The 25,632-nt window shown below is 41.4% G+C and overlaps 1 protein-coding gene and 1 long non-coding RNA gene across 3 annotated transcripts; one reads left to right on the forward strand and one right to left on the reverse strand.

Moving 5' to 3' along the window:
- Positions 1–286: 286 nt before the first annotated feature.
- On the reverse strand, positions 287–6,932 carry ECHDC3 (enoyl-CoA hydratase domain containing 3). The gene is made up of 5 exons (XM_071734155.1): positions 6,543–6,932; positions 6,289–6,410; positions 4,334–4,431; positions 2,323–2,523; positions 287–780 (listed from the first exon to the last, which is right to left on the reverse strand). The coding sequence occupies exons 1-5, from the start codon at positions 6,755–6,757 to the stop codon at positions 451–453; spliced, it is 966 nt and encodes a 321-aa protein (XP_071590256.1). The 5' UTR covers positions 6,758–6,932; the 3' UTR covers positions 287–450.
- Positions 6,933–10,767: 3,835 nt separating this feature from the next.
- Positions 10,768–16,792, forward strand: LOC139791652 (uncharacterized). 2 transcript variants are annotated; one of them, XR_011723981.1, is made up of 4 exons: positions 10,768–11,310; positions 14,401–14,474; positions 14,764–14,878; positions 16,631–16,792. It is a non-coding gene; the product is annotated as an uncharacterized lncRNA (long non-coding RNA). The 2 variants fall into 2 exon arrangements; XR_011723980.1 differs by having other exon boundaries at positions 10,769–14,474.
- Positions 16,793–25,632: the final 8,840 nt, after the last annotated feature.

A 25,632-nucleotide genomic window follows, 5' to 3' on the forward strand; every position in this document is an offset into this window, starting at 1 on the left:
TTATAGGCTTTTTTTTGTACATATGAGCAGTACAGGAATTCATTTTGATACATGTTACTGTCATCACTGAATGGTGCCCAAACCCTTTAATTCTCTATTAGTAGCAACAAATGGAAATTCTCATCCTGTCATCCTGTTTTGTAGGGGGACAGGTACCAAACAGGGTGATCTGAGCTCTCTCCCATTCCCTGCAATTCCCTAAGTAACCTGGGACACATCACATTGATACTTGCAGCACCAGGTTCCTTCTGAAACCATGGATTAAATTCACTGCTGAAACAAATCATTTGGTTCAATTTTCCTTAACATTTATTATATACATAGAATAAATTTATTGTGGCTTTGGCATGTATTGAGAAATTTAACTTTCAGTAAAACAAAGATATAGTTCCCAAAGGCAACTGTGTGAAGAATCATAAAGCACAGCTGAGGTTATCAGAGTAGGAAGATTCATTTCTTCTTATCCTGAGAGTGTGACCACACAGGTTTACGTTTCTGAATAAAGGCTTCAATACCTTCCTGCCCATCTCTCAAAGTCAAATTCTCTGCCATGACCTGAGTGGTCATTTTGTAAGCAGTATCGAGGTCCTGTGCCATCTGTCTGTAAAATGTGGCTTTCCCCAGTGCCAGGATGGATTTGCTGCTTTCACAGATCTTGTTAGAGATTTTCATAGTCTCTTCTTCCAGCTTGTCTTCTGGCACCACCTTGCTGACAAGCCCATGCATTAATGCTTCTTGGGCAGAAAGAGGTTCACCCGTGAAAAGCATCTCTAATGCCACCTGAACAAGAAAAAACACCTTATTAAGTCAATTCAACTGCCTTATTGCCTTGGTTTGTTTGGGGAATTTCAACCTTTTCCTTCAAGTACAAGTTACTCCTTTGACAAACATGAAATTGAAATCTTTTTTTTGGTTTCAAATGTTAAGAGATTTCAACTAAGAGAAGGACTGGGTCCACAGCTGGCCTTTTTGCACACCTGCTCACTGATTGCAGCTGTCCTAGCCTGACACTGCTGGGTTTTTTTTTCTAAGGTCCACAATCTCTAGTAATTGTAGTAGGAATAAAAAGAGGTGTGGATAGTCCACAATGGCAAATGAGTGACCTTGGTATTTTAAGCTGGGCATATGATAATAAAGACCTGCTACATCAGTGTGGGTTTTTGAAAATACCTGCCTTAGCTTCAGGTTGGTCAGGCTGTTTTGAAATACGTCCTTTTTATAGCCACATCTCTTTCAGTCTCCTGCTGCTTCTAGTATTTTGTACTTCAGATTTCAAATTAAAAAATCCCCCTGAATACTCAGTGACTTTTCAATGTGATACCTCAGTATTTTTCCACGACTCCTGATGCATTTGATCAATGCCATGAATCGTAAGAGCTGATTATCCTCATTAGTACCTTTGCTCTGGAAGCTACAAACAGTGGCAACATTTTGTTTAATTAAAGGTAAAATCAGTAATCCTGCAAACTGTAGGGAATATTCTTGCTGCTTTGAAAAGTAGCACAGAAAAAAGTATATCCCACATTTTAAAAAGGAATAATAAACCCTGGAAATACTAATTCAGAGAGTTGTAACTGTACACTATAGCACAACTGGAAAAAAAAAAAAAAAGAGACAGACAGACTGTATTTGAACAGAATGGCTTTACAGATGGGAAATTTAAAGTTGAAGCTTTTATCCAGCAACTGAACTTGTGCAGTTAAGTCCTTGCATCTCAGCAGAGCCCTGCTGGGCTTCGAGTTTGTCTGCATGAATCCAACTGGATCAGAACTTTAAATGTCTTTCCTCAGTTACAGAAGCTTTGCAGATTGTGCAGATTGTTTATGCCATGAGAGATGTGTACTCACAATCAGTAGGAAATAAAGCAGGAAAAAAGTACAGAGGGGATTTAGATGCTATTTAAAGCATCTTAATCTACACCCAGGCACATCCTGCTGGCAGTGAAATGTCACCTGCGTGGCCAGAATTGATACCTCAGTAGGACTGATATCCTGAACTTGCAGAGGCTTCCTCATCAGGGGAGAACATTATTGTCTAAAGCACAAGGCTGTCTGTTGGAAAGGAAAGGGATTGCTGAGCTGCTGTGCTGCTGGTATGAGCTCCTGCTGGTTAGAATCACATTGGTAGGAAGCTGCTTTCCCTAAACAGGTTCATCCCTTTATTATTTTCCCAGTCCAAAGAATTATTGAAGGTATCATTGGCAATGAAATATTTTGAATGTTGTACTGCAGGAAAATAAAATTTAGGCAGTGGAACTAAAACTCCTAATATGGGAACCTACTTGTTACAGAATTACAGAGAGTATCTGGGAAGGAAACCTACCTTTCTTGGAAGGGACCTGCCCAAGGCCACAGCTGGTGTGGAGCAAAACAGTCCTATGTTTACTCCAGGAGTAGCAAATTGAGATTTCTCACTTGCCACAGCAATGTCACAGCTTGCCACAAGCTGACAGCCTGCTGCTGTAGCCAAGCCATTTACTTTGGCAATCACTGGTACAGGAAGTTTCTGGATTAAAGTCATAACCTGTATGCACAGAAGAAAGTGGTCAGTCCCTGAAATTTAAGCAGTGGCTGTTATAAAACTTACAATTGCTTCACACACCTGATGTTTGTATTTTTCAGCTTTATTAATTGGAGTTTAGTAAAAGAAACAGTTCTCTGCAGAACCTGTTGTAATGCGTGAGATCTCTGCTGTGCCTGGAGCTGCTCAGTTGTGTTTGTGTAGCATGAGTTGCTCCTGCTAACTCCAGTGGAAATGGAGAGCACAAGAATGAAAGGCAGAAACACTTGTTACCAGATCTGCAAGGAGCTTGGGTGCCTCTGCACTGCAGGTCTGGGGTGCCTGGCTGGATGGGGGGAGATGTGTACTCAAGAGACACCATCCCCACCTTCATCTGCCCCAAAATGGAAACTGATTCAATGAAAGTCTCTGTCCTAGGGAATTAAACCAGCCTATAGCTGGTGTCTGCATGACCTCTCACCCAAAATACAATTACTGGAAGTCTTTCTAGGCTTACTCTGCATTCCAAGGAGAGACTCAACATGCCAAGAACCAACTTTTCCTGCTTGAATTAGACATAAGATGCAAAAACACTCTCTCTCGTTCTCTCAGATTACTCTTGAAGGTTGGACATCCAGCTTCTGACAGAAGTTAAAAAAGATGAATTTGTCTTAACTTTTCTAACTCAGGTTCTCATTTCATACAGTGTAGACCAACAAGCTCACCTAATTTTGATACCTGAAGATAGTTAAATAATTACAGTCATCTGGGTTTTAAAAAAAAATCTCATATTATTGCAGTGTAGCAATATAACTTTTGATAAATTTCATTTGCTACTTCAATTTCTTCAGTAGATGAAGTCGAGGAAATTTTATGTTGCTTAGGTAAAATTACCTACATTCAGCTTTGAGTCTGATCAGTCTTTGTTCTTTATGTTTATTTAAAAACAGATTTTCAGTGTCTCTGGAGAAGAAGACAACAAAAGAGTAACAATACCAATACCTGCATGTGTGCAAACAACTATGAAGTACTCCTATGCTTATAAAAATCTAAAGTGAAATGCTTTTCTGAGCAAAAAGAACACAACCTGGTACAGGTTTGTATTTGAAAAGCCTCTGGAGAAGTGATATTCTCACCTGTTTCAAGCTTGGATGAGAAGAGGATACTGCATTAAGTAGTATTTCATGCTATATGGAACACTTTCCATGTTTTTTCTGCTATATCTTTCCTATTCTGTGACCCAGAAGCTGTGTGGTTCTGTTTTCCACTGACAGCAAACTGGTATCCTGCCCTGCAACTGCAAAATTAATATTAAACCATTGACTGCTGCACTATTGGACCTTGGCTCCTTTCTGATGAAGGCACTGACCTGTCACTCAGTCATTTCTGTGCTTACCTCTTTGTTACTGAAATGGAACCCAGGCAAAGCTGCCAGGATGATTGCTTCATTTTACACTGAAGGCCCCTTCATTGCTAACTTTCACACATGACTTTTACAGCATTTGTGAAATATGGGCTTGACAATGTGTGTAATGATCATTATTAGTGGAGGAACTAGAACGAAAGGTCTCAGGAACACATCATGACTGTACCCACTGAAGGAGACAGCCACATTGGCCTTCTAGCCCTTTTACTTGCTTGAGGGGAAATCCAGGGAAAACATAATTTCACCAGGACCAGATTTTAAAATGTCAGAGCAGCAAAAAGCTAAGAAACTGGAGGAACAGTCTGTGCTTTAGCTAGCAGATGAGAAATGCTGTCCCTCCTTAAACCAATATCACTGCTTTCTCTTATTACCAGGCAAAAGTGGTGGCACTTCAGAAGAACTGTTTACCTCTGCACATATTTCAAATACTTGGGAATGATACTTCACATCATCTTCACTTGACAGTTCCTTTAAATCATGTCCAGAACAAAAGACAGGTCCCTCAGCTGTAAAGAATTTCAAGAAAAGTCAGTCTGAATTAATCAAGGAACCAGGAGTAGCAGCACATCAGTGCCCCAGCTAAAGGTATGTCAAAGAGATGTCAGTGGTCACAAAGGAGCTTGGGAAGCTTTAGAGTTCTGAAACATTGACTTGAGGATTTTTAACTTTTAATTGCCACAATGCAACATTTAATCACAGTAACATCTTTTAAAGACCCAGCATGTTCAGGATTTGGGCAGTAAAAGAGCAGATTTCTGTGAATCTGTATTTTGGATTTGCTTACTTTCCAGTGGCAGCTGATATCAAAACACCCCTTATGGGTACACTATCTTTACAGCAGTTTTAATTTGTCATCAGGGTATGTGCCATAAGAATAAACCAATTAGATGCTTATGAATCCTTCAGAACTTCTCTGATACTTGCATGGATGTCACATTTCCAGCTACAACAATGCAGATATAACCTTACTTACACACTCGTTTCTTATGGACTAGATTATTGTGGCAGACTGTCCAGAAATAACCACAAAATTAACATCAGTCACCTCATAGGATCAGAAATAAATTAATCATGTCTGCATTTGTGCCTCACTGAAGAATTCACTGCACAGTCTGTGTTAAGACTCAAAGTATTCCCTGAGCAGTCTTCAGTTTTCTTGAGATCACATTCCATTCAGCAACAGAATTGGAAATCAAAAGGAACATGCAATTTTTCTTTAAACCAAAACAAAAAAACCCAAATGAAATTGTGCTCACAAACTCCAGACTACTGTACTCACAAAGAACCCAAAGTGTTTCACAAAATTTGTAACTTCTGTTTGAAAATGTTGAATATATATATTTAAACACACCCCTGTGAAGTTAGTTTTATTCCCTGCTCACATGTGAGTACAAACACATAGTGGTTTCCTTTACATACAGGAAACAACAGCCTCCTAAGTTAATGAACCTCTTTCTCTAAGATGTTTGAAAGAGGGGCAGGGGAAGATTATCCTGAAATAGCAGAGGAAAAAAAAAAAACAAAAAACCCCCCAAAAAAAGATGGCTTAAGAACAGCTCAAGTTCTCAAGTTTCTTTAAGAATTCTACAGGTTAACATCTAAATGGAAGAAAATAGTAATAGGCTCTGAGAGGTAATATTTTACAACTCCAGGTTTCAGGTGACTGCAATATTGATATTATGGTCTCTTCTTCATTGGAAAGTTTTAAAAACACTTTTGATAAACCAGTGGCAAAGATAATGAGACAGATCCTGGCTTAAAGCAGGGGAACAGAGCACACAATTTGAAGAAACCCCTTGAGCTCTGTTTTCTTTGACCTTTACCTGCTAGGAAAGGCAGTGTCATACCAGCTCAGCCTGTTCCTGTCAAAAACCTGTAGCTGGGAGTCTTCTTTAGTTTGGCAGTCATTAGAGCCTGTTTTTTTTTCTGGTTAAAGTATTCTTCGTGTGTTGTTTTTAAACCAATTATTTAACCTGCTGATTGTTTTTACAGAAGGAAAAAGTTTGCTGACTCTATAAAGAGACTGCACAACCTGACTGAAATATTGACATTCTGAAATGTTTCTTCTGAAGTGTTTCTTCTTGGACGGGTAAGCTATCCACAAAGAGATAACAAGAACCAAGTCAGTTGTTAATGCCGTGTTAAAAAATGAGGAATTAAGTACTTCAGAGTGAAAACTGGGATAAATATAAGAGTACAGCAGTGTCTGAAGGGTAAAAGCAGTGAACACACCAGTCCCTTCCCGTCCCATTTGCTGTAATTCTGTGAGAGATTGCGGTTCAAACTTTGTATTACCCTGCTTCTTCTTCTCTCGCCTTCCCCTACCCCCCTTCTCCTTCGTCGGCCTGAAATGACAGCAGTACCTGAGATGATGATAACTCGGAGGTCTTGGCTTTTGACGTCGTGCAGCAGATCCTCCCTGAGGGACTGCAGCATGGCGAGGGACAGGGCGTTTCTTTTCCTCGGGTTGTTTAAGATAATGTTTCTGTAGAAGACGTTAAAAACAAAGAAGGCCACTATTAAAAAAAAAAAAAAAAAATTAAAATAAATAAATAAGAAGAAATGCATTCAGAGCCCTGAGGCCCGCAGCTGTGCCTCCCCAGAGCCTCCGCCTCACCGGACGCCCTCCGCCTGCCTCCGCACCGTCAGCCGCTCCGGCGGGCTCGGCTGCCCGGCTCCCGGCTTCCTGGCTCCCGACTCCGGGCTCGGCTGCCCGGCTCCCGGCTGCCCGGCTCCCGACTCCGGGCTCGGCTGCCCGGCTCTCGCCGCCGCGGTGCGGCTGAGGGCCACAGCCAGGGCCCTGCTCAGCCGCCTCAGCCCGACGGCGGCCATGGCTGCCGGGCAGGCGAGATGGGCGGCTCGCTACCGACCCCGCCAGGCCGGCGGGACCCTGGAAGGAACCGAGGCCTCTGGCTGGGCCGGGGCCGGGCCGTAGCGGGGAGGAGTTCGGAGTGGGACGGCAGGGGCTGAGCCCGCCAGGCCAGAGGGAGCCGGGGCCGGGCTGAGGCGGGGAGGTGATCGGAGTGGGACTGGAGGGGGGGGGGGGGGGTGACCCGTGTCTGTTCCCGAGGTGGGGGGTGTTTGCTGCCAGGGCACTGAATAAACCCATCTGGACCTTTCCTTGTTTCCTTGGCTGGGTTCTCAGACCTGGTTTTTCGGTGTAGAACTCGTGATACCCCCTGGGATCCTGTGGAACACTCGGGTGGGAAGGTGGCACTGGGTGGATGGGCAGAGTCCCGTTGTATGAGACCCAACAAGGCCGAGTGTCAGCCCAGCACTTGAGTCACAACAAGCCCAGAGGTTTGGGGCAGAGTGGTTGGAAAACTGCCTGGTGGAGAAGGACACGGTGGTGCTGGTTGAGAGCTGAGCCAGTGGTGTGCCCAGGTGGCCAAGAGGCCAGCAGAATCCTGGCTTGTGTCAGGAATAGTGTGGCCAGCAGCATTGAAGTGGTTGTGCTCCTGTACCCAGCATGGGTGAGGCTGCACCTCGGGTACTGTGTCCAGTTCTGGGCCCTTCACTACAAGCAGGACTTGGAGGTGCTGGAACATGTCCAGGGAAGAGCAACCAAGCTGGTGATGGGTCTGGAGAACAAGGAACTGGGGTTGTCTGGAGAAAAGGAGGCTGAGAGGAGACCTTATCACTCTCTATGACTACCTGAAAGGAGGTTGTAGAAAGGTTGGCGTGGACATGTTACAGGACATGTTACTTCTCCCAAGTAACAAGGAATAGGAAAAAAGGAAATTGCCAGGGCAAGTTTAGATTGGTTATTAGGAAAAATTTCTTTACTGAAAGGGTTACTGGTCACTGGAACAGGCTGCCTGGGGAAGTGGTTGAGTCACCATCCCTGGATGTTTTTAAAAGCCATGTAGATATGGTGGTTAGGGACATGGTTCAGTGGTGGACTTGGCAGTGCTGGGTTAATAGTTGGACTTGATGATCTCTAAGGTCTTTTCCAACCAAAATGATTCTATGATTCATTAATTAGTACCTTAAGGATGTTGGAGGGGCACTGAAAATGCTGACTTTTGCTATAATTTCTACAGATTTCACTGAGAATTTGCATCTAGTAGCACGAAATGGAGATTAGGGCTGTGGCATTAAAACTGGTTAGTGGTAATAAGTTGGGATGTATCATCAACAGAGTGGACAATTATATTATGCAGAATTAATGAGATCAGTTTGAGGGGTAGAGTAATCATCATGAGATGAAATTCAGTACTACAAGGTTTGGGGTCATATACTTGGGAACTAATAAGATCACAGTTTATTCAGTGAGAACTCATAATCTGGAAATGGCTGTGGAGAAGACCTTTGGTATCTTAATTGGTTCCACAGAGTCAGTCTGTAATCCGTATGATATGTCCAAGGAACAAAAAGACAATTGTGAATTTAGGAGGTGATTTTAAAATTCAAATGTGATCTTGAAATTCAAAGTCCTTTAGGGACTTACATTCACAGCTCATCTTAATCATTGCTTTTGGTCCAAGAAGGCAAACTAAAGGAGGAAAAGAGAGTACAGCACAGAATGGAGATTGATATGAGGGATGAGAGGAGTGTTGTTCCTTGAGTCTAGCAAAACCAAGAAGGAACTTATTGCTGCAATCTCTAGAGCATGGGTATTTTGCAATCTGGGAAGGCAAACAGCTGTGTAAGGTGGAGAATTACGTTGGCACTACAGGGAATGGGTACCCACCAAACAGTAACAACTTTGAGCCAGGAGCTGAGGAGCAGAGGAGGAGAGGAGTGAGTCACTAGAGGAGTGAGACTGTGAAACAGCCCTGCCATAGAACCCACTAGAGGAGTGAGACTGTGGAACAGCCCTGCCATAGAACCCATGTGGATAAAATCTGTTAGGATTTTTTTTTATTTATTTATTTAAGTTGGAGCACTGGTTGGCATCTAAAAAGGCTTCTATATGATGTCTCTGCCTAGGTTACCAGAGAGATGGATCTGGGGAGATGTGTCCCTCTCTTTTCACCTGTGTTTCTGTGAAACCCCAGATCCTTTGCCAGCTACTGATACAAAGCAGAGTAAATCGTTCCAGTTTGAGAGATGCACAACTCTCTGCAGACCCTAATTACTCAGAAGTGTTCTTCCAGAAAATGTCACTTTGCAATACAACCTCTCACATTTCTTTCATTCTTCTGTTCTCTGTTTACTCCCAAGAGTGATGATCTCTCCATCCTCACACCTGGCTCAGGCAGTCTCTTGGGAAAGCAGCAGCTGTGCCAGTGAGGCACGTGGCAAACTTCCTCATCTGCCAGGAGATGCTGATGGGCCCAAGCAGTGCTTTTCAAGGAGATACAGGATGCCCCAGTCATTATTCCTTTCTCTTCTTTTTTCACACCTACTCACCACATATCCTTTCCTAAATGCTTGAGGAAAATATTAGTAATTCAAGTGTTTTATGCACATGCAAGTCTTCATTGTTTTGTGCTCCATTTTCTGGCAGGGCAGTAAGTACACTAAAATAAAATAGATATATGCCCAGCATATGTTCCTTGTAAATGTAAATCTGGTTCCTGATCTCCCCATTCTTGTGACTTCTTGCAAAGCAGGTTTCCAAATGTGCCTCTAGTTTTCATCACTGTCTGTTGAACACCTGCAGCTTCTTCTAACTGTCATGACAGTTGTGGCTTTTAAATTCTCAACATCAGCTTCATAAAAGAACTGCTTGAAAATTGTGTTTTATCATGCATTTTCTTCCAAAGATAGCAACAGTTCAGTGTGGGGATGTACCTTCTGCTTACTGACTTGATATTGCCTTAACCAATGATCCATCAGGTCACTGGGCTTTGTGGCTCTACTCTAATAGCAATAGTGGGATTATGTACATTTTGGTACATTTTGAGGTGTTGAAGGACACTGACAGGCAGGAGAGCTGGGTCTGCACTGGGCTTTCCCCACTTGTCCATGTTCATTTTCTCATGATTGCTTGTACTTCATGGTCATTCACTGGAAAGTTCTTCCAAAATTTACTTTTAATATGTGGTGGAAATCTGTAAAAAGGAAAAAAAAAAAAAGGGAAAAAAAGAAAAAAAAAGAAGAAAATGAAGATCATCTTAGAAGAAAATGAGATCATCTTAAACAGATCACAGCAGATTTCAAAGTCCCTGCTTGATGTGGCAAAGGCCAGCACAGTGTGTGTGCTAGCTCTGGGAGGAGTCCTCAGTTCCCTGTGACTTTGAGCAGTGACCTCTTTCACACAGGCCTTGAGAACTCCAATATTTTATCTCCCCTCCACCCCAGTTCCTTCTTTGTCTTCTACCTTGTTTTCTGTCTGTCTCCAAAGAAAGAAATTTTTTTCGGTCTGCTCCAAAAAGCTTCTTTACAATACAGTGTTTCCTTGTGTTCCCCAGTGTTTCCAGTGCTCCCTGGAAATTCTGTTCTTTTTCACTTTGATTGACAACCTCATGTTTCCTTTCACAACCACCCCCATTACAGGTTTTTTTTGGCTGCAGCTTCCTCTGTGCATTAAACAGACCTGCTGCTGCCTTCTCTGAGAAAGTGTTGGAAAAAACTTTTCCTATTTCAGGCAGCTTTCCTTTTTATAGCACTCTCCAGCAGCACTGTGGTTATGGCTGAGCTCACACTTCCAACTGGAGACAAGTAGGAGCCAGGATAGCAAGTACCAGATGGGGCTTTTCTAACCTTTAGCTGTATTGATCCTTCATATAAGTTAAAAAGGGAGATGATGCAACTTTGCTGTTAGGTCATTACAGAAATTTTCAGGGTATCACTTTGCTAGGAAAAGATGTTTTGAAATTCAGAGAGTCATAGAATCACAGAATGGTGTGGGTTGGAAGGGACCTTAAAGATCATCCAGTTCCAACCCCCTGCCATGGATAGGGACACATCCCACCAGATGTGTCCAAGCCCCATCCAACCTGGCCTTGAACACTTCCATGGAGGGGCATCCACAACTTCCCTGGGCAATCTGTGCCAGTGTCTCACCACCTTCACACTAAAGAATTTCTTCCTCAATTTGCTCTAAATCTCCCTTCTTTCAGTTTGAAACCGTTCCTCCTTGTCCTATCACTCTATGTCTTTGCAAAAAGTTGCTCCCCAGCTTTCCTGTACCCCCTTCAGGTACTGGAAGGCAGCTGTAAAGTCTCCCTGGAGCCTTCTCAAGGCTGAATAACCCCAACTTTCTCCATCTGTCTTCACAGGAGAGATGTTGCAGCCCTCTGATCATCTTTGTGATGATGAGATCCTCCAAGAACTCCATGTCCTTCTTTTGCTGGGGGCTCCAGAACTGGACACAGTATTCCAGGGGGGGTCTCACAAGAGTGGAATGGAGGGGGAGAATCATCTCCCTGGACTTGCTGACCACAACTTCTTGTGATGCAAATTCAAGGCAGACCTTATTGAGTAGAGGCTGAAATGTAAAACACAAGCACACACACATGTAAATGAGTAAATGCATGCATAAAGACACTCCTACTTATTAATTGGGATGCTGTGATGAAAAATTTGGACTATATTGTGGAATGTGAGGCAGGCATATCCCCAGCTGAGTTTCATGCAAATTATTTCTCGTGAAATGCTGGCATTCCCAGAGGATCCTGTGACCTGATTTTCAACACTGCTGAAGGCATTCAAATCTCACTGGGAGCCACAGGGTTTCAGCACCTTTAAAACTCAAGGGCTACTTAATTCTGGTCAGGTGTGTAGCAGTTCCAGGATAACAGGGAGAGCAGGGTCCTGTTCTTGCACCCAGGCCAAGGAAAATAATTTATTTTTGTGCTTTGTGAATTCTGCCAGCAAAGAGATAGATTAATGCATCACTCCTGCTCTGATGTTGAACCCTCTGGGAGTGCCTAAAGGAAAGATAAAAGATTTTGTATATTTGTTTCTTTTTAGCTGAAGGACTCTGGCACTACATGATACGTGCTGTCTGTACACTGCTCTTTATTGTATCCTTAGACAATTAAAGTTTCCTATACTGGTGTTAAGACAGAAATAGCACAGAAACTTCAGGGCAATACTCACTTGGGCTGGCACTGGCATGAGGCTTGGGGGTCATTATTCTGACCACTCCTGAAATTCTTGGGACTGTTCTAGTCCAGAATAAGGACTATTCTACCTAACCTTCTTTGGGTCCAGCCTTTCTTTTTTTAATCTGAAGATATAATATTGTGATTTATCTTAGGCAGAGAAAGATATGTCATATATCAGTTCTCTCTTTAGAAAGGGGGCTTCTTCCTAGCAATTAAAAATAATTCATTGAATTAATGTATATCAGACTATCAGAAAAGCTTAGTCTGTACTCTGAGAGAAAAGTGATTTTTAAAAAATAATTTATTATTCTGATAAAAGAAAGGACTTGAATCCACTTTTAACTCCATGACTACTATTGGTATTTTGTAATAACCAGGCTCAACAGATGCTACTCCAGTCAGACTCTGATCAGGTCCCTATCTGGCAATTCTGATGCCTCCTGTAATTGCATTTTGCCTTCTGTGGGCAAACAAACCTGTGTCCTGTTTGGCATTGACACTAAGCATAAAGCTCCCAGTGTCATCACCACTGCATTTTTTTTTTTTGCAGCCAGTGGTCTGAGCTTTTTCTCTGTCACTGTGTGGCAGCACTGCTCTATGTAATGACTGCTACTTATTTTCCCTTTAGCTTAGGAATTGGGTGGATGATCAAAGCCCTTTTGTCAACAGACCCATCCTTCTTCCTCTTTATTTATGGTTGGACTCGATGATCTTAAAGGTCTTTTCCAACCTAGATGACTTCCTGGTTTTCTCTTATCCTCCCCACAGTAATTTTTCATCCTTCACTGTCCTCACTTCCTCAGAGGTTTTAAAGTGATTCATATTTCTCTGGCTTTAACATTAGAAATTTTTTTTGTATTTGCCTTCCAATTAGAAGATTCTTATGCTGTGAACAATGATCAGGATTATGAAACACCTGGGAGGTTATATGAGGCTTGGCTACACGATGGCATTCCTTCCTGTCCTTAGAGTGTCTAACCTTAGGCTCCCAGTTTAGCTACTTAATCCTGCACCATCAATAGATGGGGTGCTCCTCTGCAGGGCTGGGCAGGCTCAATTAGATTCCTGCTCCCAGTGCCTCTCCAGGCTGCCTGCTTCTCTCTGTTGGTTGCACAGGGAACCACGCGAAGCAGTCAGATGCCTCCTGCAGATGGTGTGAACGTTCCCCTCACCCACACAGAAGCTTCAAATGCTGCTCTCAGCCCAGGTACCTCGCTGGAGGAATGGGATATCAGCAACCTCTCAGCCTGATGATCCTCTGACTAGCTCAGGATTCACTTCCAGTTGTCATTGTCTCTCAGCTGTGCCCATTAATAAAAACATCGCTGTGAAAGAAGAGGTAAATTGTAGCTGCTGTTTGTGGCTAAGAGCAAAAATTTGCTTAAAAGCTCTCTGTACTTGGGAACAGCTACTGCTGTGTGGCTTTGCTCCAAGCCATGTCTGCAAATGACAATTCCCACCATAAAATTCCACTCTCTACCCACCTTGTCCCCACCTCTGCTAGTAACTTTTTCATAGCAAAACATGCTGAATTTTCTGCACTCTTCTGGTTCACCTGTTTCTTGCCTTTGGCCTGTTTTCAGCTTATTTACTTTTCTTTCTTTTTTACCCCATAACAACCCTTAGAGGCATCTTATTAGAGCAGGGGAAAATATTAATTTATATTGAATAGGAATTGGATCCAATAAGAATGCCAGAATTTTAAAAATGAGCAGGAGTTTTATAGGGAAAGAGGAGAATGACAGAATTCCAGTAATTAACAGTTCCTTGGTACCACTGGAGTCAGCAGGTTCATGGGGACAAGGAGTCTCAGGCCAAGCTGCCAGCTGCTCATGTGTATTTTTTTCCCTCATGAAGTGGGAGTTTGGGCTCAGACCATCACCCAGCTGGCCCAACACTCTCACTGCACCCTTTTATCAAGGCCACGCATGTTAAATTTGCAGTGTGGTGGCACTAAGGAAGGGATGGTGGCTTCATTCAACACAGATGTCTGACTCTGTGGAGAAACATCCTGTAACTCTCTGTGTCAAAGTGCTTGTGGTTCCTGTTTTCAGGAAGAGGAAATATTAATACATAATGAGCAAAGAAAATTATTCTCTATTGAATCCAGAAATCAAAAAGCATTTTTGTGATAAAGGATTGTTTTGGTTTTGGAGGGAAAAAAAAAAAAAGTTTCCAGGAATTATGTCTGCCAGTCACTCAGATCTGTCTTCAGGCTGGAAGAGATGTTAAAAGTTGCAGGAAAATTATTGGTGAGGAGAACAAAAACACATAAAATAATGCTTACTACGTGATTAATGTTAATGTGAGATCTGAGCCAGTTAGTACTGGGAAGAGAGTTCATATGGCAATGGACTCATCAATTATCAATTAACATTATAATGAACTGATCACATTAGTAAATTTTTAGAGTTCCATTTATTTCAAACAGCCAACTTACTAGTTTATCTTTGTTTTTACTTTTACTTGTATGAGAAACTTGTGCTTGGGCTTCCAAGACAGCAGGAGAGACAAGTGCACACTGATTTCCTCCTCTCTTCTCATCAAAGGCAAGCAAATCAAATGCTTCCCTGACTTGCATCCTAATCCCACTAACATTAATTTACTTAAATCTGGGTACATTATTTGTCCAATTAGATTTGTACAGTATGCAAAATATGAATTTGGCTACATCTCTTTAAAATAATGTCCTTTAATATATCACTTGTTTTATAACATGGCTACCTGCATTTCTCCTTCGTCAGTACTTATGTGCTTAGTTCTGGAGGAGGCAAAAAAAGACCAGCTAGTAACTTATTTAAATTTTACTTTTAAAAGAATTTTTTTTTCTTGTTTCAGGAGTACCTTTTGTACTCTGCAGATTCAGCTCCAGGACCCTGGGCACCTCAACTGGTACTCTTATTCTCAGCAGGAACCTTCAGGGAGATGAACAGTATATATTTGGACATCTAAGGTAAATGAAATATGGTTATGACTTAATTGTGAAGTTTTTCAAGTTCTTCATGTTTTTCATGAACATACAGATTTGGTTGTTGACAGTGAAATGAAGTTTCATTTGAATTGCTGAGGATGGCAGAGTGTCTGACTTTGCAAGCCAGCTGAATCTTGGTCCTGTTTGAAGTCAAGGGCTGGATTCTTACAGATTTGACTGGCACCAGGTTTCCATCTGATAGTTTTCTGGACCTGGCACAGCAATTCTCAGGCACTGACATGAGCAGCAATTCATGACACTTCAGGAAGACTTCCTTTCAGCTTTTGGATATGCAGTACTGATTATGTCTGTGGATTCTCAGAGCCACAACAGTACAAAATGAAATTCAGGAAGCACCTTGGCTCCCCAGTGCTCCCAAAATTGCAGAGCAGCATAAGTACATAATTGCACAGCTTTTTGATAGCAGAAAAGCAACTACTTTTATTCAGTGCACATTAACATTAATCAGTTGTCTGGGTCTGGATCAATCTATAGAGCTGAAATTACAGGGACATTAAGAACATAAATGATGTTTATTATCTGGGTGCCTCAGGCTGTGAAAGGCTCCCCCCACCAGACACTGTTCCTCCTGCTCCAAAGAAGCTCAGAGCTGGAGAAAAGCAGCTTAATGTATATATAAAAGTGAAGGTTGCAATTTGACAGCAAGCATGTAGCTTATGTAGTATTTTGGTGATGTAAGAATACAAATGGAAAGAAAAAAGACAAGAGATCCTGAAACCAGGATTGTTGGAATAACAGTAACTGGAGTGGAATGAAGATGATGTAAAGAGATTTTGAGCACAGGGCCTGGAACAACCAACTGGTGCACATGGGTGAAACTCAAGCCAGAATGGCTCTGGGGGGTGGTTGTCACTCCTGCCTCAGCAGCTGCTCTCATGCCTTGCTTTTTCCCCATCCAAGACCTGGTTCCCTGAGAACTGGGGACTGCTGTCATTCTAGGTGTGAGCCAGAAAATCTAGAGTTTACTTTTTTCTCTTTTTTTAAGCAGACTTAAGGAGTGAAACACACAAGGATATGTAGAGGGATGTTTGCAGTAAAGTGTTGCAAACACTAGCCCATATCTTCAAGTTTAAGAACTAAAGGTAAGTATCCACAAACTAAGAGTTGGAGCAACTCTGGTGCTGGTTTTAATTTAAATCTGGCTGGTCACAGCTTCTTTGATGACATGACATAAAACCAGAGGTGTTTTGATGCACCCTTGTTTCTTCACTACAGAAGCTCCAGGACACCTCAGGATTTGTCCTCTGCTGAGGGAATTCTCCTCCATTTCTGTTTCCTCCATCTGCTCCTATCCACTACATCAGGGATTAGAATTTGTCTCGAGGAATTCCCATTGTCTTTTTAACACTTCACACTGATTCACCATGGGAAGGGGTTGAGGTATGAGGAATGTTGCTGGCTGTGAGCTATATCCTGTTCAGCTGTACACCTACAGCTTCCACTCATTGGTAAAAAAAAAAGACTGACATACAGCCAAGAGGATGATTTGGTCCTGTTCCAGTTATTAGACCTGCATAACTTGATATTGCTCAGAAATAGTTTTCTGACTTTTGGCAGCCTATTATTATCATTAGGAGACTGTTATTCTTTGTAGGAAGAGGAAGGCTTTTGACTTCTGTTCTCCATATCCTCAGGCCCATTGCTCCCATTCCAGTTACATCTAAACATAAAAGCAGGGACACAAAAGCCAATCTCCTTTCTTTGTATTGACAGGTAATCTGTAGCTGCATTCTGCCCAAGATTCTGAACAAACCAAGAAACATGGGGGGGGGTTTTACCTATTTCTTTGATCCAAACAATTCCTGTGCCCCAAAATGAACTAAAACCATGTCCAGTAGTGCAAAGAAAACAGTAAAGAACAAGATTATGTTAATACTGTTTTCAAAAAGGTATCTGTACTTAGAAACTGTAGGCAGAGCTTATGCAGTGGATAAACTCATATCAGTGTCCCTTCCAGTTATGTTTTCTAGGATAATATCATTGGGAAGAGGAGAATTATCAGTAATATCCAGTGTGAACACAGGATAGAGATTTGGAGTGCTGCCTGATGACAAGGTATTTGTCTAACACTCATCATCATTGTACGAGAATGCTTTAATTAGCATTTAATTAGCATTGAAAGCATAGTTACATAGATCATCTCCAGCAAAAATAGATAGTGCATCTGATGTTTTTTACACTGCATTAAAAGTATTTAGACTTACATGGGCACACCATGTCATCACCTGAGACACCTAAACTGTAAACATCTTTAATTTTAATTTGCAACAGAAAAACCAAGAATCACAAAGATTGTTAATGTATCAAGATTGATTTTGATGTTGAGGTGACTGAAAGTATCAACCATGCAGCAGATTTCAATGCAAGGTAAACATTTTCTTGTCAGTAAGGATTAATGATCACAAAATGTGCTTTATCTACTCAAAAATAGATAATCAGCTTATAATCATGAAGAGGACAAATGATCCTGATCTATTTCTACAAAATCCTGTTCTGGCATCTGAACAGCTGAGTAGGAGGTATGTATATATTTAAAGACAAGACACCACATATACAGAACAGATTCCTATTTGGCTCTTATACTGGTTTATATTAATCTCTTAATGCAGTTCAGATTAGATTTTCCAAACTATTTATCTACACTTAGTTCATCAAAGTTATTCAAACCTGGATTTTACACCTGTGTTTCTACAAAGTGGGCTGGAAGCAGATTCATTTACCTATGTAAGGGTTAGACTCAGCACACAGATTAAGACACCTAAATTTAGGTGCCTGCACGTAGGTATTTACATGTGAGCTTGCTCTGGTAGCTCCCATGGCAGTCAGAGGAAGCACCTATGGTTAGCTTGACAGCACTGGAGATTCATTGACTATTGATTTAGTCACTGTTATCTGTAAAGGAAGCTTAGACACCTCATTTGTATCTTGAAGATGTACATTGTTAAGTGCCTCAAACCACAAACTGAACCCAATCTCAGGCATTTATAAAACAGAAATTTAAATCTGAGCAAGTACTTGCTGAGTAATTTCTCAGGACACCCAATGAAGAGCTGGTCAGTGGAGCTTAGAGTGTGATTAATCCAATCTCTTTAAGTGTCAGTTTTAGAATGAGGTGAATCATGTCCTAAACTTTGACAAGTCCTCCAACAACCAGAATGGGAGCTTAGACACCCAGTTCACATCTAGGCACATACATTGTAGATACCCAGGGTTAAGCAAGATCCACCTGTGGTGGCTACTAGATGAGGAGATCCTCTTGTCTGACTTCTTGTATGAAATGGGCTGTAGAATTAAGTTCAGCAGTCTCTGGATAAGCAGTCTCATAAAAAAGGTGATCAGATGCACTTGAGACCCTGTACACCTATGGCATATAACAAACTTTGCTCAGCTCTTCCATAAAGTTTAGACAAAGAGAAAAATGTTTCCCTTATGTTCAGTAAGGGTTGGGGATCACTGGTTCCTTCTTCCCATATGAAAGGGTGTCTGATGGACAGCACAAAATATTATGGCTTTGCATCTCAATGAAGATATTCCAGAACAACATGGTGAAGAAAAGGCTGATGCAGGCTGTGTGACATGTTTTCTGTATAGAAATTTTCTGATTGTATGGAAAGCCCAGTATGTATTTCAAGTGACAAACTGTGTGTCATTTAATTAACACATACAGTGGATATGTTGCCCCTGACAGAGGATATTTCTAAACTGTCTGTACCAACTAATTATAGTTACTTGATTTTCTGCATTTCCCCAAGTACAGATTTCACCCTTTATCTTAAATGAAGGGGGAGCAGCACTTTTTATTTTCCAGCAGCTCCCCTGCTTCTAATTATAATTCATCTGTGGGTCAAATCCTTGGCTGGAAGGAGTGTATACAGACCAGGATCTGCCTTGTAAAAAAAAGTTACAAAAACAGGATGTGTTTTATTTGACTGGAGTGAACGTAATGGTCAGGGGTCATTTTCATTTAAGACACATTTTTTCTCATGGTTTTCAAATATATTTTGTTACTTATATGACAGCAAAAATAAAATGTATTTTTCTCAGCATTTTTTCTTAAAGCTCTCAATACACTTTATTGGCAGTAATTTGCTACATCTTGCATTCTCCCTGTATAGTGAATATATCACTGCTTGCCTTATCTGCTTTCTCAGCTTTCAGGCTTATTTCCCTCCAGTGGGAGGGAAGACCCTGGGTTCTTTCCAATTTATAGTTTTTAAGAGGACAGAAACCATATATTTTTCTGTAACTTTTTAACTCTTACTTGTGTTTGTCTTCCCAAACTGAAAACTTGGTAATGATTTCTCCCTTTATTCCACTGGCATGCTACACTTTTCCCTTGTTTTTAACTACTACCCAGTGTGTCTCCTGTTTGCCCTGTTCCATTCATTCCCTCTAGAAGGGTTTACAAGTTCTGAAAGTTCACTTCAGGAAGATTTCATAAGAAGAATTTAAGGAAAATAATATAATCTTGCTTTAAAACACTTCCTTCCTCTGTTTTGCTGATGAAGTATAATGATTCACAATAGCATCTGGCCAGCCACTGGTACAGAACTTATTGTTTTAAATGTATTTGTTCCTTTTGATTGTAAAGCACACAACATGAGGAATCCCTGGCTAGTGTTCTGTGATGAGACAGACCCAGACTACAACGTGAGATCATGGTGTCCCCAAATATTTGGAACTGGGCAGAAAATAGCCTTGGCAAACAATCTGTAGTCTTAATGGAGAATTAGAATGGGAGGTCTGTAGTGGAGGGCAAAATGCAAGTCTGAAATTTGATCAATTTTTTAAAGTCAGAGAAAGATTTGAAGAGAAATCTAATCTTCTTCTCAAGGGGACTTTGTAGAAACTTCTTAAGATCATAGATTAAATTCAAAACTAGAAAGGAACCTGATATCTGAATCCAGTTTTGTTGTAACTCAGGATAATGGAAATATAAACTGGTCAAGAAGTTATCATGAACTTTCTACAATCCTGGTTTTGAGGAATCTTGCAGAACACTTAGGGAAGCTGGGTGGTGCTCTGTACCCAACTTTTGGACAGGCAGCCTCCATTCCAAAACCCAAATGATAAACTAAGCATAGTCCAGTTCTGAATTTGATCCTTCATGGATTGGGAACATGGTGGTGATGTGAAGTACTGCACTTGAGCCTCTCACCAGATCACTTGAAGCACTTAATGAATGAAGTGAGACAACAGGACTTTCTAGGTCCTCCCTCCAAGCAGGTCTGGGGCACATGTGAATATCACACTTTTTAAATACATAATTTCAGGCCTGATTCAGTGTGGATCCTAAGGTGGGGCAATTTAGTGACACGAGGTCTCCTTATTCTATAGCCAAAGTTAATTAAATTCACTTCTGTGTTTTTGAACAGACTGTGAAAATGAAGAATTGCTCAAAACAGCCTGTAGTAATTATAAATGTCCTTACAGCTCTTGCTGTAAAGTGAATATTATGGTATGAATGTACAGACAACTTAGCAACAGAGATTAATTGTCTGTCCCATGAACAGATGTTAATCTTCAGTGTCAGTGCTGCTCCAGCCACAACCTTGCTGATCAATGTCACATTCAGTGTTGATTTTTTGATTTAGATCTTTTGCTTTTTCATATACATTGTGGCTCGATAATAAGAGGCAAAAGCTACCTGCAGACTAATGACATAGGGGGTAAAGTTCTTGTAATTTATTTTTAGTTCAGCAAACCATTCTAGTTTTCAGATTTAGATTCTTTAAAGCAAATTTGCTGCATACCAAACACAAGATACTCTGTCCCATCTTGCCTCATTTACAGATGCCCCTGTAGTTTCCCTGTGAACTGTAGCATATTGTAAAGCTGTGTCGTATTCTTTTAATTTTTACACTGAAGGATTTCAAATGGAACCTAACATAATTAGATTACATGTAATCTCTTCCCATTTTGATCCTATTCTCAAGAGTGTTTGCAAAGAAGCTTACTTGAATCTTTAAATGCACAACTTTAAATTGTGCTGACGGAGATGAATAAGGGAAGCACACTCTCAGGAAAACATGCTGATGTGCAGGACAAAGCCTCATGACTTTATCAAGTGAAATAGGTACTTCTCCTGGCAGTGTCTGCTTTAAAATCCTTGACACAATTTTGTAAACTTCTGCACAAAATCTATAACAAGTTGATTCAGAGTCTTTCCTTACCCATTTCTCACCTGAATCGCCACAACCCTTACTAATACCTGCTCATAACAGGGTTCCCAAAGAGAATATAATTTCTATTAAGGTGTCAGCCTTTGAGATAAAATGCAGTTTAGAAGCATTTTCAAACAGCCGTCACCTTCCTGGTAGTACATTAAAAGAGATTATGTGTTGCCAGAGCCAGCAAGGCTTGTCAGGTCAGGGCAAAACAACATTTTAAGCCGATTGGCTCATATATCTCAAGGTATGTGTGTCCTTGCACAAATTCACTTTCCCCTCAACCCAGTATTTAAGAAAATACCCCTTTCAGGATGGCAATAGAAGTGTGGTCAGACTGAATCCTGCTTATTATTTGGAGGTTAGAGAAGGAGAAAAGACTCCAGATGCGATAGGTAATTATTGGATTATGTGGAAACTTTGAGAAAAATAGCCAGTTACTTGATGATTGGTGCCTCACCTTCCAGAAAGCTCTTCTTTGTATAAAAAATTTCTGACAGTATAAAGTGTGTTGCCACCAGCTTCATACTGCTTCTCAGCCTAAAGTTGGCTTTGTTTGCAAAAGATAAGAGGTGCCTTTGTTCTGGTGGCTGTCTACAGGGTCCCCTGGCTTCTTTACAGGATGAAACTGGGCACCTGGTTCCCAGTAAGACCTGGTAAACACCAGCCTCAGCAGTTATCTGTGAGTTAATCCTCCTCATCAGCCAGGAATGTGAATTGCCCAATGGTTCAGTATTTGGGCAGCCTTACTGCCAGTGTGCAATGTTACCATGGGAAATGAACTCAGTTGCTTACTGGTGAGAAACAGCTTGAGAGTGTGGCCACCCTCTAGTTGGCTTGTTTCACTCTACAGTTGCCATATGGGCTTGGTTAGGCAAAAAATAAAGTGACAGGACTTCCATTTCCCTGGAAAGCTATTTCTATAGTTAAGGCTTCATAGGAAACCTTCACGATGCTTTACCCTGAACAGGAGGCTGACTGAACACAGATGGCTCAAGGCAGAGGGGGAAGAATGTGCTGTAAAGCCCAACTTGAATCCCCTGTTTTGTGTTGTACTATATAAATGCTACATGAAGTGGAGCTGGGAAGAGACTCTAAATACACCACTGCTGGAAAAAAATACTTTGATCAAACTAACTGAATATATTCCTTCTCCATCAGTCATTTACACTCCTCTGCTTGTTTCAGCAGCAAATGGAAAGGGTCAGAAAGATTTAACTTTTGCACTACATCAGACAAGTAATTACACCTTGTGCAGGATACACTACTATAGCACAGAGCATCTACACATTTTATTACAGGCTCAGGTTTTCATTTCTTGTAACTTTATGAAAATGTATCCCTTTGATAAGGGAAATTAGGTTGTTTGTTTTGAGTTACTTCAGATATTCTGGTGGTTATGGAAGAGTGCTCTGAAAATTGATTTTATAAATGACTGCCATAAGAGTCCAGGCTCTTTGTCTTACTGTAACTCTACATCAGATCTTCATAGTTTACTAAAACATCTTCCAAACACTGTACTCAAAAATGAAACTGAGGCATTTGAAAGCTGAAGGTGATGTTTTGCCATGCACCATGGCCAGTAAGACCTCCACCTCCTTATCATTTCCTTCTCTTCCTCTGTTCTGTGTTCTAACTTACTTGATTTGGAAGCTGCATGATTTGATTATAGCTTTTCCCTCTCATTCAGTAAATCCCTTCTTCTTCTGGTGTGGGAGCAGGATGAAATCTGGTTAGCAAGAATCTAAAATTCAGATTCAGGACAACACCTCAATTTTGTGTTTTAAACCCATCATATGCTTCAGTTTTGATACAGCCTCATGAGCCTTCTTCAGTCAGGCTTGCTAACTTCAGCAGTTTCTCTGCCTCATTATTTTGCATTGTCTGTCTGGTTGACATAGAAAGGGATCTCTGGGAAGTTGTATGACATGGGATATAGAAGTGACACATTTTCGGTTTTGTGGCATTTTTCAATTCACTGAAAACCTGGTTGTTATTAAAAAGACATTTTAAAAGGTCGTATGTATTCTATGAGTGTATTAAACACTATTCTATGGGTACTTTTAAGAGATAAAAAATACTGAAAGAAAAATCAATGCTTAAAAAAGAGAAAGAAATGAGAATACTGAAGTAATATAAGGAGTGACACAGAAGGACGGGAATGGAAAAAGGCAAGAAAATGCTAAAGGAGGCAGAAAATTTGGGAAAGAAAGGAAGGACAGGAAGAAAATACGTCTTGACAGGCAGAGGGGACAGAAATAGCCCTTTTCTTTAGGCTGCAACAGCAAGCACTGCACACAGTCAAATCTGATTCCCATGGCAGGAGCCACCAAAAGCAGGAAGAGAGGCCTGAATCAGGGAAATCTAAACCTAAGCAGACCAAGGGAGCTCGTAGACAATGGGACTGAGCAGAGGTAACAATCAGAACCAAAAGGGAAGAGAAAACAGTCTTTCAGGCAGCCAGAAAAATGACATCAGCAGTCAGTAACGAAACAAAGGGCAAACCTGCCTCCCACTCCCATCCCTGCTTTTAACACATCCCTTCCTCAATATAATGCAGTGTTTCCATACAGAATGATGGGCTGGTGCTGCCACACACAAACTTCTGCCTAAATCATCTGTTTTGTGGAACTGGCTGATGTTAAGCTTCACGTCTGTGACATGATTAGGCAAGTGACAGACTGAAAGTATCACCTGAAACACTGTCACCCACAGCTTTCATTTTGGGGAAAATAAACAAAAGCAAAACCAGCATGTGATATAGCAGCTGAGTACATTTCATTCTCATAAAATATTGAGGTACTTCATGGCACTGGAAAGAAGAGACATTTGCAACCTATTGTTCATAGTCCTATAAACACTTCATATCAAATCAGAAATTTTGATTGCTATCCTTTGTAAGGGTTGGAGTAGGTTTTGAAAATGGCAAGTCTCAGAGGTTGAACAGGCAATTGCTTGAGCTTAAGACTAAGAGACAAGCTTGTATTTGTTCACATACCTGCAGAATCTGAGCCACACACTCTCAGGGTACATGTCTGTGCATAAATGGTTTGTATTTTGAGTGACACAGAAAAAAAACCCAAAAGATTAGCTCATGTGCCTTAAAAGCAATCTGCAAGCAGAAGCAAAAATGCCATATGCCACAGAAAATGTCAATATCCAACACACCACAGAAGCTAAGCCAAGCCTACTACAAACACAACTTAAAAAGGAACAGTCTAAACCAGTTTTAAGAACTATTTTGGGAGCAACAGACTTCTACTAAATGCTGTCTTTTCAATTCACAGGATGCAGAATTTTATTTAGTCCAGTGGGCTGCCTTAGGTAGAGGCCACCATAGCAAAGTGTCCCAAAACTTTCACATATTTCTAGTCTACAATTGCCAATTCAAAGCCTGAGTTCTGATTTTCAAAGCTGCTGTTATTCTGAAACAGTTCTATGAGTGGCTTGTGGAAGCAGCTGACAGCAGAAGACATCTGCACCAGTTTGCATGCAGCCCTGCAGAGCTGAGTGTGCTCCGAAGACCTGGGAAGCCCAGGAAAGAAGACAGAAACTCAAGAAGGAATCCTGAGTGGTCATCATATGCATTCCCTTCTCCCACAGCAAGACTGAAATCTCACAGGGCTGATTCACCTAGGAAGCCCATCAATACAGCAAGGACAGACTGTAAACAGACCTTGAAGACAGATAAATTTATTTCCACAAAATGGTGCAGTTGGCTCATGTAATCCTGCACACACGCTTTGTGTTGCTGATGAAACTCTCATCATTTTTGCAATATGAATTCTTGTATTCCTTTGAAGTCCAGTAGGAAGGGCTGCAATGTTACAGGGAACAGGTTGCCTTAAAAAGGAATGCTAATACCCTGTTCTTTTGACTCTGGCTTTGTAGTGTCACTGCCAAATAATGTCAGCAGCCAAGCTGAGTGCTCAGCATCTTGATGAGGTATATCCTAAGTGCAGGCTTGACGAGATGGAAGTGTTAGTTTGTGAGTTGTTCAGTATCTTCATTTCTGTGGCTCCAGTCACAGCTGTAGGTGGCTAAAGCTTCTGAAGTTAAAAACAGACCAGGTCACCTTGACGTAACCACTGAACGTTCCCTAACATTAACAGAGGTTACCAGTTCAGGGTGTAATTCAGTGGTAAGGTCCAGACTGCATCATAAATCACAGAATCATAGAATTGGCTGGGCTGGAAGGGACCTCAGAGATCATCAAGTCCAAGCCTTGATCCACTCCCGCTGCAGTTCCCAGACCATGGCACTGAGTGCCACATCCAGTCTCTTTTTAAATATCTCCAGGGATGGAGAATCCACCACTTCCCTGGGCAGCCCATTCCAATGCTTGATCACCCTCTCAGTGAAGAAATTCTTTCTAATGTCCAACCTAAACCTCCCCCAGCACAACTTGAGACCTCTTGTGCCCTCTTGTCTTGCTGAGAGTTGCCTGGGAAAAGAGACCAACCCCCCCCTGGCTCCAACCTCCTTTCAGGGAGTTGGAGAGAGTGATGAGGTCTCCTCTGAGCCTCCTCTTCTCCAGGCTGAACACCC

Source organism: Heliangelus exortis, chromosome 1, assembly GCF_036169615.1.
Source record: "Heliangelus exortis chromosome 1, bHelExo1.hap1, whole genome shotgun sequence".
NCBI lineage: Eukaryota > Metazoa > Chordata > Aves > Apodiformes > Trochilidae > Heliangelus > Heliangelus exortis.

Excerpts from the sequence above, each read along its gene's own strand:
- ECHDC3 (XM_071734155.1), bottom strand. The coding sequence starts at position 6,757 with ATGGCCGCCGTCGGGCTGAGGCGGCTGAGCAGGGCCCTGGCTGTGGCC. Across the intron at positions 4,432-6,288 it reads CCGAGTTATCATCATCTCAG|CTGAGGGACCTGTCTTTTGT; the intron begins GTACTGCTGTCA and ends AATTCTTTACAG. Across the intron at positions 781-2,322 it reads GCAGGTCCCTTCCAAGAAAG|GTGGCATTAGAGATGCTTTT; the intron begins GTAGGTTTCCTT and ends TTTCTTGTTCAG.